Source organism: Cupressus sempervirens, chromosome 8 (genome assembly GCF_028749045.1).
Source record: "Cupressus sempervirens isolate cs-2001-9-10 chromosome 8, ASM2874904v1, whole genome shotgun sequence".
In the NCBI taxonomy this organism is placed as follows: Eukaryota; Viridiplantae; Streptophyta; class Pinopsida; order Cupressales; family Cupressaceae; genus Cupressus; species Cupressus sempervirens.
This window is the reverse complement of record NC_143125.1, coordinates 403458633-403477870: the sequence shown is the minus strand read 5'-3', so window position 1 is coordinate 403477870 and position 19238 is coordinate 403458633. Positions and strand designations below refer to the sequence as shown.

Here is a 19238-nt window from a genome sequence, read left to right as displayed (position 1 = left end):
AATATGCAATAGATATATGAGCTGAAACAATGAAAAAAAAAAAATCAGACTTTGCAAGCTGCAAATTTATTTTAAAAATGATAGATGGAAGCATAAAGAGTTTTATACTTATTTGGTGGACAAAATAGAAGATCAAATCTTTGGTCAAGCTCTTGGAAGCAAAAATATTACCTCCTCTACTTGCAAAATGAAAACTCCAGCCGGCTACAACATAAAATGAAAACCAAACATATGTTAAAATAGCTTAAATGTGTGGAGTATTAACATTTTAGGGCTTTTGGAGGAGTGGGGCCCACTAGCCGACTAAGATGGAGGCTTTTAAACATTTTTTAATGTTTATTTTTTAAAGTTTCATGCACACAAAAAATGATGACGACTGGTTGTACCCGGTACGGTCGGGGGACGGTTAGACGTCCCCTTTCCGTACCAAGTATGGCTGGCCGTCCCCTTTTTGTCCCCCCCATGTCCCCAAGTTTTTGAAACAGCCTCGGCAAAAAATGGATTTTTGGGGACGGCTGGGGGACGTCCCATACCCGTCCCCGAAATGTCGGGTTTTAGGCCAGGTATGCGTCCCTGGGGAACATAGGAAAACTATAATTTTCTATTAAATTTAATTACATGAGAAACTTAAAAATGCATAAAGGTGGGGTTTTATGACTTAAAGTATATATCAACATGCAAAACACTATTGAAACCCCACTGCCAATAAATATAAGTCCTAAATGCATGTAAGTGGACTTTTTAAAATCAATAACATATTATTTTATCACTTCACTGCTTACAAGTGGAGAATTTGAACCCAAAAGCACATGTTATTGTACTTTTAAAGTTTATTAGTGTGTTTATTAACTTGAGTTAGTATTAAAATGCATATAGGTGGGGAACTTAAATCCAAAAGCACATGCATCATCAAACTCATTTGTTATTCCTCCCTAAAAACACATTATTACTTTCTTCAATAAGAAGTTTTTGATATTTTAAAGCATATGGTGGGCTTTTTGGTCTCCAAAACACATGCTTTTCATCCCAAAAAGCACATCATTACTCAAGTTTGAAGGTACAATTTTCAAGTCAAAAGTACATGCTTTTGTAACCAAACAGCATGTCATTACTTTATTTACATGCATTTTAAACCAAAAAGCATATGGGTGGAAATTTTAGACTCAAAAGCATGTGCTTTGATTGAAAAAAAGTGTTTCATTAGTCATTTTATAACCGTTGGCCTTGAGGGTGACGATTTTGCCTTCAAAAGCACATGCCCACAAAGTGCATTTTTATTCATTTTGCAAGGCTTTTATGTTTGTACAAGCATGGATGGCAATTTTTAGACCAAAACCATATGTTTTTGACTTGTAAAAACCCATCAATTTGGGCTTTTTTTGTGAAAAATGAGATTTGCAACAAACAATCATTCATATCTTGGTCAATACTTGATGGATTTTGAAGATCTTTTGGTTGTTTTTGTATGTATTCATCCAAGGATAATTCCTATCTGTTCTCAAGTGCAGTTTTTTCCCCAAAAATGCCTTGTATTTGAGCATTTATCTTCATCAAATCATCAGCTCTTTGGCACAAGATAAGTTCTAAAGCTTTCCTATCATTTTTAGCTTGTATACAACTCTCTCAAGTTACATAGAATTCTCTGGATGCCATTTCTAATATGCATTGCATATTGTATATTGCTTGGTCAAAACAATTGCTAAAATGATGCATTGTTAATCTCCAACTTCTTGCACTTGGCAAGCTACGAATTTTGACTCAAATTTTGCAACGATTGAGCAAAGATTTGAAGTCTATTTAACTCTCAATCGAGCAATCATTTTAAATCCAAAAAACTCATTGGTTTCATTTTTAGATTTTTGTACTAGAGATCAAAAGACTTATTCCCTTGCTTCTTGAGGAAAAATGTAAATTTCTTGTGAATTTCATAGGGTAGAATTGTATGTATGTGCTCTTTCTTTTTTGCTTACAAATCTCTTTATTTCATTTTATATTTGCGTTTATTTTGCATATAATATGTGCTCCTATCTTTCGTTAGAATTCTCCAAGTTGCATATGCAAGTGCTTCATCTTGCTTGCATATGCAGTCAGGATTAAAAACCCCATTCTTGAAAGAAACTATCAAGGAAGGCAAGCTCACTTTGCAACATGCTTTTGCATCCAAAAAGCCCACTTTCATGTTTTCACGCACTTCATCCGCACTTGTTATATCACTGCCATATGACTTACAACTCATGATTGGTGATTGCTTGCATGCTTGATTATAATGAAAACATAAACAATTCATTATAAGTATATATTATGTTGCACATTTTCCATGCATTTTCCACACAAAGCTTGTTGTCCTCATGTGTTTTGGACCTTCAAAAACCCAAATTTGATTTTTCCCACCATATAAGCTCATATTTAGAGCTTAAACGCATGTATCCCTCCGCTGTCCCAAAAGTTTCCAGCCGTGCTATATGTGCAATGCTCCCAAAAATCCCCATTTTAAATTTTTCCCCCCATTTAAAGAGTTTGTTTTATACATGCAAAGAAGAAATAACAAGAAACAAGCATAATTACATAATGGAGCTTACAAGGAGGTGAACGAATGATGACAAGCTTAGAGTGCTTTCAAGACAAAAATGGTCAAAAAACATGAGGGATCCCCAATCCCGGTGACCTTGGAAATTGATGTTTGTTTCAAAATTCGAGACTTTGACCAGCATTTTGTACCTTTGAATAGATTTTATAGAATTCTGATTTCTTTTTGGTTTTTTCTCGTTTTCTCGTTTTTAGGTGTTTTTGAAGATATATGCAAGTAAATGACAAACAACAAATAACTTCGAACTAAGAATGATGTGCAACATTCATATATTGAAAAAACTTAACAATCTGGAAATGATTCAAATCATACTAGGCATAATATTCAATTTTTTTCATTCAAAGAAATAAATATATTAAATGGATTTGCTGCTGTCTATAATGAACCTGACATCAGCTATAGAAGGGTTTTACAATGACAAAAGATGGAGAGCTTTCTATCAAAAACCCCTGTATGATCTCCAAACTGCAAAACATGGCTGCTAATAAGGAATGACGCCCACAATACAAGCTTGAGCTACCTTTGGAAGAAACATCCAAGCTGGAATAGGCTGGCTGCCTAGCTAATTGTGATGTTTCCTTCGGATAAATGGTGCTATGAAGAATGTCGATCCTTGCCAGAGAGAATAGTACTTTCCAACTCCAATACTGAATCACCAAATCCTTGTTGAGGTTTGCGTCCTAACACTCTAGACTTGGGTTTTTCGTCCTATCCCTCTGAATCGCTCCGTTAGAGCAATTTCCAATCTCACAAGTTTCAAATGTCAAAAGATGATCAACAATTAGGTCTTCATCTCCTTATAACTCCTCCCAAGTGAAAATTGAACCCTAAATGAGAATTACAGTTTGCACTTTATAATAAAATAACATTTTCCCAAATAAAGGCATCCAAGCTATAGGAAAAAAATACTTTATTAAAATGTCATAACTCAAAGTGCCAAAAAGTCTCTAGATAGTGAAAATAGTTTATAATAATTCAAGACCTTTCCAACGAGCTATAACACAAAGGCACATTTGACCAAACAAAGCCATATTCCCCTTATTACTTTGAAATGGCTATATAGATAGTCTTCTTATAAATTATTTAATTGCTAACTTAGGAAATATTTATATATATTAAAATATTTCCCATTTTTCCTTGAAAGCCCAAACCAACCAAATAAACATGAAATTGACCATGTCACCTATCTACGACTGACACCGGATGAGATGGGTCAACTGGCAGGCCCTTCCCTATAATCTACGGATGCTCCTAGAAACTAGGGAACACACCTTGTCATCTTGAAACTGAAACAATGGAATGGTCCCATGGAACCTCACATCTTGAAACTGCCACATCCTCCTAAAATGTAGGGGTGCCCCCTAAAATCAAGGAACTGCACCCAATTGGCTCCCAACTGCCTATAAAGCTAAGCCTGGTCACTAAATATCTTGTATGAGTCTCTATCCACAACTACTAGTCTACAAGACCCCATGATAGGCTCACATAACTCTGCTAGTCAGACTAAAGAGGAGACATGACAAAACACTGACCAAAACAATCAAGGATGCATATTCATATTCCAGTTCAAGATGCTTCACCAAACCTGAGCACAACAATCATAAAACATTAGGCATCTTGTAGCAGCATGAAAATCAATAAATCATGATGTAATGGAAAAGCAAGATGGAATTGCATGTGATAGTATCACGTGCAAAGTTGTAACATGTGATCAAGTTGCAATGACATTAGGCATGCAACTTTGAATAAGTCAAAGTTAGAATTTTTTTTAAAAGTCAAGGTGGTTGAGGTTTTCCCCCTTTCTCTCCACCTTTCTCTCTCTTCGTTTCCTATATAAAAAAAAGAGCTCATTGTATGTGCACTTCACAAGACAAGAAAATTCTGTCAATTTGTATGTGCACTCTAAGACTTTGTGCTTGGATGTAAATCAAATTGCTTCAAATAAAAGAGACAGATTGTTTTGAAAAACTCAAAATCACTAATAAATCGGCGAAAAAATCGACAATAAATCAGCACTTATCGAACATTTTATTATATATAATTTCTTAAAATGCACATCTATACACCAAATTTGTAGAATATATACTAATTTGAGATTTCCATATTATAAAGATCAAACTTTTGAGTTAAGTACATAGCAACTTGAACTTAGCAAATTAATAAGGGTAGTCCTAATGTTAGCTACTTATTATTTACATTTTAAATTTAAATAATAAATATATTTTTATTTTATGTACAAATATTTATTTTATGTAAATATATTTCAAATATGAGTGAACTATATAAATTTATGTGTTAGACAATATGATAAAAAATATTGTAAGTCAAAGTCTATTGGTAAAAAAAGCCCTTTTAAATTTTTTAATAAAACTCTTTAGCAATATTAGTATAAGAGTTTTATAATAATTAAAGAATAAACTTAACACGACCTTTATAGTAATTTTTTTAAAGAAGAGCTTTTAATTTTACATAATTTATAAAATCATTGCTCAACACAAACGAATTAAAACATAACTTTTAAAATTACAATTATATAAAAAAATCTAAATTTCCTAATTTATAATGTCTTAAAAAATAAACTATTAACTATATTATAAAATTAAAAACCCTTAATGCCATTAGGTGTCAATGAAAGGAAGCAATGTCATCAGGTGTGACAAATGTCGTCTTCCCAATTTGCATAAATTAATGGCGTTGACCCAGGAAATTTTCTATCTGTGCAGTAACCTTGGACATTTTAATCAAACGATGGAAAGAAAACCTAAAACATGTTTGTTGTTTCTATTTTCCGAATTTTAATAGCCAAATGTGCAATGTTTCGCAAGATTTTTTAAAAAAAGATGCAGCGGTATTTTAAAAATCACATCACCGATATATGCTGCATTTTAATCGGCTGCCCATCTGACCCATGATATATCGCAATTTTGGCAATACACCGCTTTTTTTTCAACTATGAGTTGCATTATCATAGTAATAAAGCACTTTTTGTTAAGTTGGAAAGTTCTAGTTGTATGTAAATCATTCCTGAACAAAGAGGAATTGATTAAGAGAACTGCCCTTTTTGTCATTTCAATTAAGTGCCTATTGAAGCAACTTGCGGTAAGAAAGGAGTCTCCCCTATTGCTGAGAGGAGAGAGAAATCTCATGACGCAATTCCTAAAGTCACAATTTTGTAAATTGTAGATAGTGACTTACAAAAGTTTTAGCCAACAGATTAGAGTATAGCTGGACCAAAGAGATTGTAGAGAGAACCTTCACAAGCAGTAGATAGGCCAACTTGGCCCACTTTTTTGAGGGAACCACAGGTGGAGAAGAATGTTGAAGAGGCTGAGGATCCAACATATGTTGATGCAGTTGTGGTGGCCAATGATTATTGGGAGTTATTGACTCCACAAGTGCATGAATGAATGCATTTTGGTAGGTTTGTGAATTCAAGGATTAAGTACTATAGAGCTCATAGACCACGAATTCAAAACAATGACTTAAAGCATACCATTGGTAAAATCACAATACCTTATTTTGATGCAGCGACAAGGTAACAACTCAGTCTTGGATCCACAAGTTAGATACCTTCCTATCACTTCAACCATGTCTAAGAAAGAAGCCATTAAATACACCACGTTGTGTCTAGAGGGAGAAAACCACAATTGGTGGTATCACAGGATGGTGACACTATAACATGATCACATCACTACCTATCAGGAGTTTGTAAAAAGGTTGGTTTACCACTTTGATAAGGACCAAGAGACATATTTCAAATATCTTGTCTAGTTGAAACAAGTTGGGAGTTTAGAGAGCTATATCAGTGATTTCCAAAGGCTATCTGTCATGGTTACTAACATTTCAGAGTGGAGGCTGGTTGTACTATTTACAGAGGGCCTAATGGAGCCCTTAAAAGGGTGGGTAAAGTGATTTGACCCAATAAAATTGCATACTACAATGAAGAAGGCTAGAAGTATGGAACTTGCAGCTCCTCAGAGCGAGTTTCTATGCAAGGGATCCTCTTCACATAGAGATGGTAAGTTTTTTCCCAAGAAAAAAGAGAAATCAGATTTCAAAGGAGATCAAAAAGAGAAATCAGTAACTCCATTTGACAAGAAAAGACTTAATGACTGACGTAGGAAAAAGTTGTGTTTCTACTACAGGGGCCCTTATGACACAAACCATGACTGTACTTTGAGGCCTAAGGGTAAAGAAAACTATGTTATGTGTGCATACTATGAAGATTCTGAATCTAATAATTGAGACCAGGAAACAGATCCTGAGGAATCTGATGTGGAAAGGGCTGAAAATGAGCCATAAAGGTTGGAAAAAGTTGGAGTCACATAAAGGAGAGGTTAAGCTTAAGGAAGCACATCTTACTAGTATTAAGAAGGAAGGCTCTTTCCGGATGTGTGGGGTACTAGTGGGACAATAGATTATCACTTTATTGGATACAAGTGCCAACCATAACTTCATTGATGCTAGATTGGTAGAAAGACGTGGGATTCATACTGAAGAATTTGAAGGTATAAGAGTACAAGTGGTTGATGGTTACACTCTTAAGTGTGACAAAATGATTATAGAACATGCTTTATGCTTGAACAATTATGAGTTCAAAACTAATTTTTATGGTCAATATGGGAGATACTAATTTGGTTTTGGGTATGCAATGGTTGCACGATATAAGAAGGTTCACTCTTGACCTTCAAATATATGGAGATTACATTTAAGGACGGAAAAACAAAAGCACTGAGAGTCATCCAAGATACTAGTTACAAAAGGATTTCACTCAGAGTATGGAGCGGCTCATAGGTCATGACATGGTTGAGTGGGCAGATGAGTGTATCTTGATGTCTACAAAAAAGGGGCAGCAAAAGACAAAGTACACCTAGAAAATCAATAGTTGATAATTAAGCATGGGAAGGTTTTCAGTGACATTCCATCAAGTAGACCTCTAAACAAGGGCATTGGGCATGTTATAGAGTTGGAGGGTGCAAAATCCATTATGATTACACCTTATTGACACCCAAAGCGACTGAAGGACGAGATAGAAAAAACCCATTTAGGAGTTGCTCACTATGGGACACATTAGGCCAAGTAAGTCAACATTCACTTCCTCAATTGTGTTTGTGAAGAAAAAAGATGGTACCTTGCAGATATGCATTGGCTACAATGTCTTGAATAAGAGGATGATAAAAACCAGGTGCCCCGTTCCGCGGATAGATGAGTTGGTTGATAACTTGTGTGGCGCCTATTATTTGTCAAAGATAGATTTGAGGTCAAGCTAACACCAAACCTATGTTACAGAGAAGGATATAGAGAAGAACACATTTAGGTGTCATTATGGGCACTACACATTTGTGGTTATGCCATTTGGGCCTAACCAATGCACTGGCTACTTTCTAATCCACTATGAATAGGGTCTTCCAACCCCAGTTGAGGATATTTGTGCTAGTCTTCTTTGATGATATGTTAGTTTACAACAAGACATTGGAGAAGCATCTTACACACTTGGATATAGTTTTGGGGATTTTGGGTATGAAGTCCTTGTGTGCCAAGGAGTCCAAGTGTGACCTTGGAATGACAAAGTTATTGTACTTAGGCCACATTATTACCATTGAGGGTGTGCTAGTGGACCCCAAGAAGATCTGCGCTATTATTGATTGGCCTACTACAAAAAGATCATTCAACTACATGGACTTCCTATGTGGCTTTTGTCGCCACTTTGTGAGTGGATATTCATGACATGTTGCACCTTTGACGAATTTGATGAAAAGAGGTGCATTTATATGAACTCCTAAAGCACCGGAGTGTTTCATGAGGTTTAGGAAGATTATGACTACATGCCCCATTCTATTATGCTTGATTTCATGAAGCCTTTTGACCTTCAATTTGATACATCTAGGGAGGGTATTAATGTCACGCTTATGCAAGATAAGCACTTGATTTCTTAATGAGAGTGAGAAACTCAGGGGACTGGAGAGGAGTTACAAGATATATGATAAGAAAATGCTGGCCATTATGCATGCCTAGGCCAAGTTCAAGCAGTATCTTGTGGGCAGAAAATATAGCATAAAAACAAATCATAATGGCTTGAGGCATTTCCTAGAACAATGAGACCTCAATGACCATCAGTAGAAGTAGGTTAGTAAATTGTAGGCATATGACTTTGACATCACTTATGTCAAGAGAACTCAAAATATTGTTGTTGATACTTTATCCCGCCATCCACATTTGAGCTCCATGGTCCAAATTTTACAAGATTGAAAGCATATGATTGTGGCAGAGTACACCAAAGACACTTGGGTTGGAGGGATAGTTGAGGGGTCTATTGAGGACAGCAGGTATTTTGTTGTAAAGGAGTTAATCATTTACAAAGGCATAATTTATTTGACCTCGAGACTTGAGATGAAGAGTAGGGTATTGAGATTCTTTCATGATGAGTCGATAGTAGGGCATTTGGGTTATTTCAAAACATATAGGAATGTAAGTGAGCACTTTACTTGGAAAGGGCTCAAGGTGGATGATCCTTGATATGTCAAAGATTGTCTTGTATCTCAACAAAATAAACAAGAGCACACATACCCTTTAGGACTAGTTCAGCCACTTCTAATTCCTGATAGGAAGTCAAAATGTTTGTTTATAGATTCTATCACTAGTTTGTCAAAAGCCCAAGGGAGGGATTGTATATATGTAATTGTTGATCAACTGACAAAATTTGCTCACTTTTTCTCAATTACTGCTACATATACAGCAACACATGTAGCAAAGTTGTTCTTTTGAGAGGTATTCAAGCTTCACAGGTTGCCTTAGAATATTGTCAGTAGCAGAGATAGTCGGTTCATAAGCCATTTTTGGAAGGATTTGTTAGATTATGTGAGACTAAGCTTACTTTGAGCACTAACTACTACCCGTAGACAGATGGAGAGAGAAAGATAGTTAACAAATGGGTGGAGGGATACCCCAAAAACTATATTGTAGGACAACTGAAGGTTTGTGTGAAATGGATTTACCTTTGTGAGTATTGTTATAATACCACTCATCACATATCTATACAAATGACACCATTTTTGACTTTGTATGGGTATGGAGTGCCTAATTTTCTAGATTTACTACTCAGTGACAATAGAGTTAGTGTTGGTGATTTTTTAGGAGAGCCAAGGCATTGTAAAGGCTATGAAGGAAAACATTGCTAAGGCCCAAAATCAGCAAAAGCAGTATGCAGACAGAAGAAAACTCAACATTCTTTTGACATGGGAGATATGGTGTACCTAATGATACAACTTTATCATCAGTTCACTCTCAACAAGAGTGGAGCAAAGAAGCTTAAGCCACATTATCATGGCCCTTTCAAGATTATCAGGTAAGTTAGTGAGGTGGCTTATGAGTTGCATTTACTAGAAGATAACAAGGTACACAAAGTGTTCCATGTGTCACACCTCAAAAAGGCATTAGGACATTGACTGGTCACTTCTGCAGTTTTACCACCCTTGGATGATGAGAGGAAATTGATTTTAGTACCTGAGGCCATCTTAGATGTTAGAGAAAGACAACTATGAAGACAGGTCATCAAGGAATATTTGATTAAGTGGAAGGACTTATCAGACTTATCAGCTTAGGATGCTACTTGGGAGAGTGAGGACATATTACAAAATCCTGAGTTGAGATTACTTGAGGACATGTAATTTCAAGGAGGGCGGAGTGTGATGTCCCCTTCTAGTTGACATCAATTAGCAAAGTAGATTAGCCTATCACTGACCCTCGTAAGATAATGAGGTCAGTCATAGGGTCCTACGAGGGATGCATTTTCTTTAGTGGTTAGAGTTTTTGAGGTTTGGCTTTTGTTCAAGGTCTCCATATGCAGTAATTGCTATTTATAACACAATTTTCTATTTATAGTAAGTTTTGAGAGCTTAGAGAGGGACCCCTACTATTTATAGAAATGGGGTATGCTTGTATGTGGCTTGATCGTATGAACTCCCAGTTCAGATGATGTGTAGAGATAATGGGTAATAATGGAGATATTAATACTTATTTGGCTAAAATAAATATTAATAGTTTAGAGCTTACATTATTAAGTTATAATATAATTTTATATTATAACTTAAGTCACTTAAGTGAATGGTCAAGTTATCATAGATGGGGCCAAGTGAACAATTAATTTTAAAAGAATTATTTGTGCACCAACTATAGAGCTTAAAGTGAAAGTTTTGATAAAATGGGATATATATCTTTTATGTCCCACATTGGCCAGGAAAGTGTTTGAGCTCTCACAAGAATAGAACAAAAGCGGTTTAAGTGTTCAATCTCAGGATTATGATGTTGATTGTTGAATTGGTTTTCTTGTTTGGAGCATGGGAGTTTGTGAGAGACCAAGGGTTTCAGCAGAGTTCTGAGCTTATCGCCATTGGAGAGCATTGCTTCTTTGTAGCGGCAGTCGGAGGGTGTGAAATATTCAACTGATATTGCTTATTGGGGTGGTTTCAAACAGAGGTCAGCATTGTACTGATTAGAGAAATAAGTTTTCAAATTTATTGATAGATTGAAGGCTTATTTTATGGCAGATTGAGGGCATCAGATTGTGAAACTATTGGTTGTTTATAGTGGTTTGAAATCATTGCTTTTTGTTGGTTCTTCATCTGCCCTACCTGCTCTTTCATATACAGTTTGGTTTTGTTGAAAGAGGCACAAAAAAAATCAACACAAAAAAAATCAATAAAAATTATAGGAAGCCTAAGGCTACAGCAGGGTTTGGTATCATCTCTTGAAGTTTTTACTGCTAATTGGTGAAGGGTTTTATATTCATGACTTGCTTTTTCAGGCAATGAATGTTAAAAGGGTTTCTTCCACTACTCGGGTATGCTATTTGATTGTAAATAGTTTTTTCTCTATGAAATAATGAAGAAGAAGAGATGAAATCTTTAGTTTTGTCCCCTAGTATTCAGTTTACAAATTTTAGAAGTTCTAATTCAGCATATGTAGTGCTTTTTATGTCAAACCATCTCAAAAACACAAAAAAAATGGAAAACGATAAAAACCAAAAACAACCATAGTCAGTTCAGCAGTTAGAGCCTTGAAGGCTTCTTACATAAAATGTCTGCTGCCTTGATAATATTGAAGACTAATCTGCAAGATTTTATTGCCAAAAAATAATTCTAATATGATCCTCTGATCTGAAATTAATAAAAAATGCGCATGATGGAGAAAGTCTTTGATCAACAAATATCAACTTTTTAAACATTATATCCAAAATGCTTTGTTGAAGATGATCACTGATATTATAGATATTGATCTGCAACTGTAAGGGAGAATAGATATTGATCTGCAAATAAATGGATTGAATGAACAATTGCAATATCTGATTTGACTTTGGTAGAAATGTTGATTTATGGAGATTGTCCGGAATCCGGATCAAGCCAATGCAAGATACACAATGATATGGCAAGGACTGATCTGAATTTATAATACACATAGAGATTGTATTGATCTAAGTTTGATCATTGTGTTATAATTCAAAGATGTGAGAAGAATGGATGAGTTGCGAATATTATTTCTATATTATATCAATCAAATATAGAACTTTAAATCAATCTAAAGGTAATATGTTCATCACTGTTTCTGATGTTCATCAATTTTGCGTATGTGATGATCCACTTTTTTATCCAAATGATGGCTTGATATAATGGCGAGTCTGAAGTTTTTATCACTGTTTCTGATATCTTATTTCTTATGTGATGTTCTTGTTAAGATCATCTTCTTTGATTGAGGCTATATGTACATGCTATCTTTATTTCTTACCAATGGTGGATTACTTCCACCTTCCTTGGTTGCTGTAAGGCTCTTGGGAGTGCTCGGTATGTAATGTATATAAAATTATCTGATTAATTATTTCCTCCAGACTTATGATCTCCTTTAATTATTTACCAAGGGGATAAGTTGTCTTTTCTCCCAACTTTTGCCATTTTGTCTCACCTGAACTAATTCATTAATTTAATTAACTAACTACTGCTTAGCTACTACTAACTACTAATTTAATTACTCCTTTCCTTGGGTGGGGATCAAGAATGTTTTATTGTTATAGGGATCACTATATTCATTAAGTTTTTGTATTGATGCAATGGTAGCTTCATGAAGATGTTTTATGGCCTTCGATTGATCTGATTTTTTCTCACTGAACAGTGATTACTCGGATCTTGGGTGGCTTCTTCCTGCTCCTTCAGCGATAGTGCAACTATCCATGTATGTCCTTAATCGGATTTGTTCATCAACAACGAATGAATTCTTTGATCAGACCGACTGCTCATCTCTTTGACAGCAATTTTCTTGAGGACATCTTCTTTGGTTTGCCTTAGAAATTGAGCGGAGTAATCAGAATATTGAAGAAGATTGTTGGTTTTATATTTAGAGATTTCGCATCATTTGGGTGATTTTTACTCCCACATCTTGCTTCCAACTGTTTGACAAAATGTCAATTTTCAATTTTGTTGGACAGCTATCTGACTTTATTCCTAGATTATGTTATTAAAACAAATTAATTTCATATCTTTCAAGATCCTAGATAGTTCATCACCGGATCCATGTCATTATTTTAAGATCCTACATAGTTCAACATCATCCTGTTAGATTTGCAGATCACTATCTGCAATTCTGGTTTTGATTTGGAATTGAATGATCCAGTTTGCCAATTTGGAATTGATCAGAATTTGTATATCATTATTTGCCATTCTGGCATTGATTGATTTTGTTAACTGATACTATTTGTAATATGACAAGAGTTAATTTGCATCATAATTGTGAAGCTCGGACTTGAAAACTAGGCATGTGTAGAAATTTTAAAACTTGGGACTTGACAAAAGCCTTGGGAAAATACTCGACAATTTTATCCAACATTTTTAAAAACATGATCTTTTAAAATTATTCTTTGAAAACACACATTATATTTGTAGATCATATTATCTATTTCCATCATCTATAAATCAAAATTGTTGCCCCAGTGGAGTACTTTTATTATAAAGGATCTAGCCTTCCTAATTTTAGAAACAATTCTACTACACATTTTTAAAGTATTGTGTCTCACGGTGCAAAACTAACTGAAGCAATTATGGTAGGAGTATTTGCATTTTGTTTCAATTTGCTGATTTTGCTTGTGGGGATTTCTTAGATGTTATGATCCAAAAGTAAATTTATTAATGTTATTTGTTGCATTTCTTAAAGCAAATGTAGTAGAAGAACTTAAGTCGGTGAAGACTTTTCATAAAATTCAGTAATCAATTGAATTCCTGCATAGCATATATTTAAGTTTTTATGTTCCCTTTGTATTATTTGTAAAGATAAATTTCTATGCTTGCTTTTGTTTATCTAATCCGATTTCTACAGATCATTCGATTCACACGTTTACCCAAGAGAAATCCAAGCCAAAGATAATTCCGAAAAAAATGGTATTGTCCCCTGGTTCATTACAGGAAAAAAAAAAAAAAGATTTGTGGTTTAACACCCACGAGACCATATAATTAAATAGATTGAGGTCCTGAAAAACTTTGAAATAAGAATTAAACCAGGACTGAGTCAACTTCAAATTAGTTGTTCGCCCAAAATACATTTCAATTAGTAAGATCTAGGTGCTTCTGAGATTAATCCCATAGAGAACCAAGTCTACTTAACTTATACAGAAAGATCTGAAGAACTCTATAGATTTTAATAATAGAGAACTAACAGAAGAGATGACGAACAACCCGCTGTATATACCCAGGCCTTTAACTAGTGAATTTTGTTTTGGTAAAGCCACTTGTCCAGTATGCAGTGGAAATGAAAGGAGAGCTGCGGGTATAGTTAGAAGTCATTACAACTTCCAAGAAGATCCATAAAATATAAATGGAGTGGAGTGATTCATACCGCAGATTTGTTCACCCAATTGGTAGATGATGCAAGCGACTTCCGCACACTGCAAGTATCCAATTTACAAGGACCAGCAACGATCGCCATTTGGAAAATAGCACTGGACTGACTCATTTAAGTAAATGGATTAATACTACCTGCTAATGCCAGACCTCCCTGACCCACAGTTCAGACGAGATCGAACAATTCGGTGGATAAGACACAAGTGAATTTTGATACATTCAAGTGGATAAACAGAGTGTGAGAGATCCGTTATACAACATGTATTTTTTTTATAAATTTTTTTTTAAGAATAAAATTATTGTAATGGTGAACTTTTTAAATTTATTTTGAATTTAATGATCTCATAAATGTATTTAGTGATACATGATATACTTTTGTATGAAGTTGAGTTCTTTTTAAAAAAAAATCATGTTTTCATTTTATACATGTATTTTTTACAATGGGTGGCAAGTTTTACACTCTACAAAATTAGATGACAAATATTGACTTATAAAATACAAAAAATTTATTATAGGACCAAGAAAAATCTTTTCAATTTGTTTGTCATGTTGTTTGTTCTTTTTAGGTGTGAATTATATATTGTATTAAGTCAAACTGCAAATATAAGTGATCAGAAGGATTTTAAAAGCATTTAATCATATAGATAAAAATTTCAAGTCCCATTTAAATTTCTTTTACTAAAGAAGGTTCTTTCCTATTCAAGAGACATCAATATAAATTAGTTATACAAGAAAAAAAGGTTCAAAATACAGGTTTCCAACATTGGCCCAAATTAATGATGGTGAAGGAGCTAGCTTAAGGAAGAAAGAATGGATGTAGTAGAACAACAAATAGATGAATATATGGAACATTGACATGCAAGAGTGCTTAAAGAAAAAATGACCTTTTTATGTGGGAAGGAAATTAGTCAAAAGAAGGTATAGGTGTTAAAGTTTAACTCCAGAAGGAAATATTATGAGTTTAAAGGTAGAGATGAAATTAAAGGAGACAACAGAGGTGCTAATTGTTCAATTGAGGACTAGATCACATAATCTCATCTATGGAACGAAAAAGTGGACTATACATAGGGAAGAATGGGAATAAACATGTGTATCCTATAATGGTTGGGGATGTGTAGAGACAAAATAACACTTTGCTGAATGTAGTTTGAAATCTATAGTGATATATGTATATAAAACATGGAAAAACTTAAAATTGGACAATTTAACTACTTGTATTTTGTGATATTGCCATCAGGATTTAACTGTGTAGTTTTTGAGTCAAAACTCATTGACCCATGTTTCATGAGTAGTGATTCAACACAAATCCATCTCTCATGAGAATAAATGGAACACTTAGCACTCATTGGATCTAGGTGTTACTCGCAGAGGTGAAGCACCGAGACTTCCTTGAAGGTCGCCCATCTCAATACAACTCAATCTTGAGCACACTTTACTACATAGTTCCCTCCATGGTTAAACCCACTCTGCTTGCAACCCCATTTGCAAAACCTTCACCAAAAATTGGATACTCTATTAAGCCCCATTTTGGTGGGTTTGAGATTTGATATTTGTTATGCTTGATCTTGGCAACTTGATTCCTCTTTCTGCACATTTTTCCATCATTCAACACCTAGTAAAGATCTAGGATCAAATTCCTAGGTAGAGAATGACTCAGTCATTTTGTGCTTGAGATTTTTGGCCTGAAGCCCTATTTTGGGGTGTTAGAGGGAAAATAGATTTTGTGGTCGACCTAAATTGTTTTTGAAACCCAAATTGATGGATGAGGTATATAAACACTCTATCTCTCCTCATTTTGTGATACTTTCATGATCTATAATTATATAGTCATGTTTTCAAGAGCAATTATGTAGTTAAGATCAATTAAGCAATTGGGTAAAAACACAAACTGGTGTCACCTTTTATAAAGAAAAAAGATCTCCAAATTGAAATTGTTCAACTTTAATGACATAAAAGTGGCATTTGTGTTTAGAATTTGAAGCTGATGTAAACTAATAAAATGTGTAAAATTGGATGAGGTTTATGTCTACATTTTTTTTTTAATTGAGAAATATTTTTTGCATTTTTAAAAAAAATTTATTCTATTTTTTTAATACTAAAAATATAGAGTTTCGTTCCTGCCAAACGAATATATGCAAATGATCAGATTTTTCTCTAATTTTGTAATATGTTATAGTTTACATGTATATCTAGTGGACAAAAAAAGGAATTTTTGATATTTGATGTATATTTTTGAAGTTATAAGTGTTCAACATCGAACTTATTAGAAATTGATAGTTTTTTCCCCGCCAAACTATATATCTAGTGGACAAAAAAAAAGAATTTTTGATATTTGATGTATATTTTTGAGGTTATAAGTGTTCAAAGTTGAACTTATCAGAAATTGATAGTTTTTTTTCCGCCAAACTTTTCTTATTAAATCTACATATTGTTTAAAACAAGTTATATATTCTTGAAGAGGACTCCCTCCTCTAGAGGAACATATAAAGTTTTAATTTTTTGAACATGACTTACTATTTTTTTTCTTTTTTTGAAGTGACATCTTCTTGAATCTTAAAATACCTACTTGTAATATTTTAAAGTATAACATATTATGACTACTCAAAACACTATAAAAATTATATGATCATAATCTTGACTCTAAGATCTATAAAAGGGTATTTTTAGTTTTTGAAGAAACTTCATTTTTTATGGAGAAATTAGCTTTAGAAATGAGAAATTTTAAAAGAACTCAATTTTTTGCTTGTGTCTACCACATAGGATGCCACATAGACAGTATCGGTCCAAAGGGTTTTAGCTGAAAGGGTTTTGGCCAAAACCCATGGTGACTTTTTATACCTACTTACATGACCTCATTTAAGAGAAACACTTTTCTTCATTAATTTTCAAATAACAATTTTGGTTGGAAGTGTTACAACCAAAATTATTTCAGTCATAACCATTTTGCCACCTTCGTGCCATGTCGATACCACTTGGCACCACATGGGTTCGACCCTAACTGTTTTCGTCGTAACACTTTTGGTCATAACCATTTTAGTTGTAACCCCTTCAGATATCCTCAAGGGTGACACAATTTTGTAATTTTACCCTATTAGACTCAAGATTTGAAGGCACACTCCAAAGATCTATTTTCTTCAATTCATTCTAGTCAATTATGAGGAAACCTTATCCTTTGAAGCAAGTTTCTCTCCCATGATGACTTAGTAGAGGAATTATCAATCAAACAAGAAGATCCTTCCATTCACATTCATTTCTCATTCAAAGCAAATAATTATCACACATATCTACATTAAAGATCATAGATCAATGCATTTATGAGGGCATGAGTTATAACCATTCTACATTTTGAGGTCAACTTCTTGAATCCAAGCAAATTAAAGTATCTTCATGGGGATGAGTGATTCATTCATCTATCCATGAGTGCTTATGGAAGGTGTATCTAATATTTACTTTTCTACATGCTTTTTTTAATGCAATTTTCATTTATTTTCAAAGTTGATTCCAAAGGTTTTACCAAGGCAAACACCTTTTACCCAACCTATTTCTCTATTTCTATTCGTGTGGGAACAAACAATAAAGTTGTTACCACTTTTTCAAGTTGGTCATTAATAGTCAAAACATCCTTGAAAGCTTTAGGAAGAAACCCATGGTATAGAATGGCTCAACCATTATCTACCCCTCAGGTCTAGCTAAAATTTAACACGTGAATATATTTCAGCTTTGGGATATCAATAAAATAATTACAAGTACTTATGAGATTTTGTTTGTTTTTGACATCTAAAGTAGCATATTTCTTGTTTCAATTTTACATGCATATAAACAGTCCTTAATTTTCATTTCTTATTTCACTATCATTTCCATTTCTAAATGACATATTTAGCAAAGTATAAATATCTCTTTCAATGTTTGAGTTGCCACTTTAGCCTACAAGGACATCTTCCTTTTGAATGCACAATCTTGAAAAGGAGAGGTGATCTACCCCTCTACATTGCTTGCATTTTCATAGTGTACATATTGGTTAACTCAACTCTTCTTATATATATTTTATTTTGGTGTTCTAGATTTTCTTTGTGTTCTTGTAGGTTCATGTATTGGTAAACCCAACTCATAACATTTAATCTTTTGATTTTCATTGCATTTTCTACATCATATGCATTAAATCTTCATATTTGATTTGATGGTTGGATGTGTTTTTATTAAATTGTGTTTAGTCAATGAATTTTTTTATCTCTTTCAAAGATCATATACATTACATTTATCTATCTTTGTTCTTTTTGTGCACGAGTGTTATTATATTGATTCATATATGGCATTTTGATTAGGATAAGTTGTAGACTTGTCAAATCATTTGCTCTAAAGTCCTATTTATTTCTTAGGAATTATAATGACATCAACGTGCCCACTTATGATATCCCTAAGAACAACTCTTCCCACTCTTCTCATGATAAAGATGATATCTTAAGAGCTCCTCCCATGAAATTCTAAAATATTTCACAAGATTTTGAAAAATATGAGCAATGGTTAAGACAAGAAAACCTTAATCTTGAGGTCATCTTCATAGAAGAGGATCTGGGGAAGATAGTTCATAATGATGAACATGGTGTTGACATCTTGCATAGTATCTATCATCTTGTTGATAATAATGTCAAGCCTATTAGAGATTATGCCTAAGAATTAGGTTGAAATTTGCTTACCACCAATGTTGAGACTTTCATTCTTATTCCTACCACAATAATCAAGATGTCTACTTATGCTCTACCTCTCATTACCAC

The 19238-nt window shown here is 33.9% G+C and overlaps 1 protein-coding gene and 1 long non-coding RNA gene across 2 annotated transcripts in view; one reads left to right on the top strand and one right to left on the bottom strand.

The window, feature by feature from the left end:
• Positions 1-13486, top strand: part of LOC149542991 (uncharacterized) — a 148019-nt gene extending 134533 nt beyond the window's left edge. Inside the window, exon 2 of the long non-coding RNA XR_016355577.1 lies at positions 12749-13486. This is a non-coding gene — a long non-coding RNA (uncharacterized LOC149542991). The remainder of the gene's footprint in view (positions 1-12748) is intronic.
• LOC149542990 (inactive glucose-6-phosphate 1-dehydrogenase 4, chloroplastic-like) overlaps positions 1-14701 on the bottom strand; it is a 150125-nt gene extending 135424 nt beyond the window's left edge. The window contains exon 1 of the mRNA XM_089797913.1: positions 14462-14701. Within this exon, the coding sequence (XP_089654039.1) occupies positions 14462-14578 (117 nt within the window). The 5' untranslated portion in view covers positions 14579-14701. The remainder of the gene's footprint in view (positions 1-14461) is intronic.
• Between the last annotated feature and the right edge of the window lie 4537 nt (positions 14702-19238).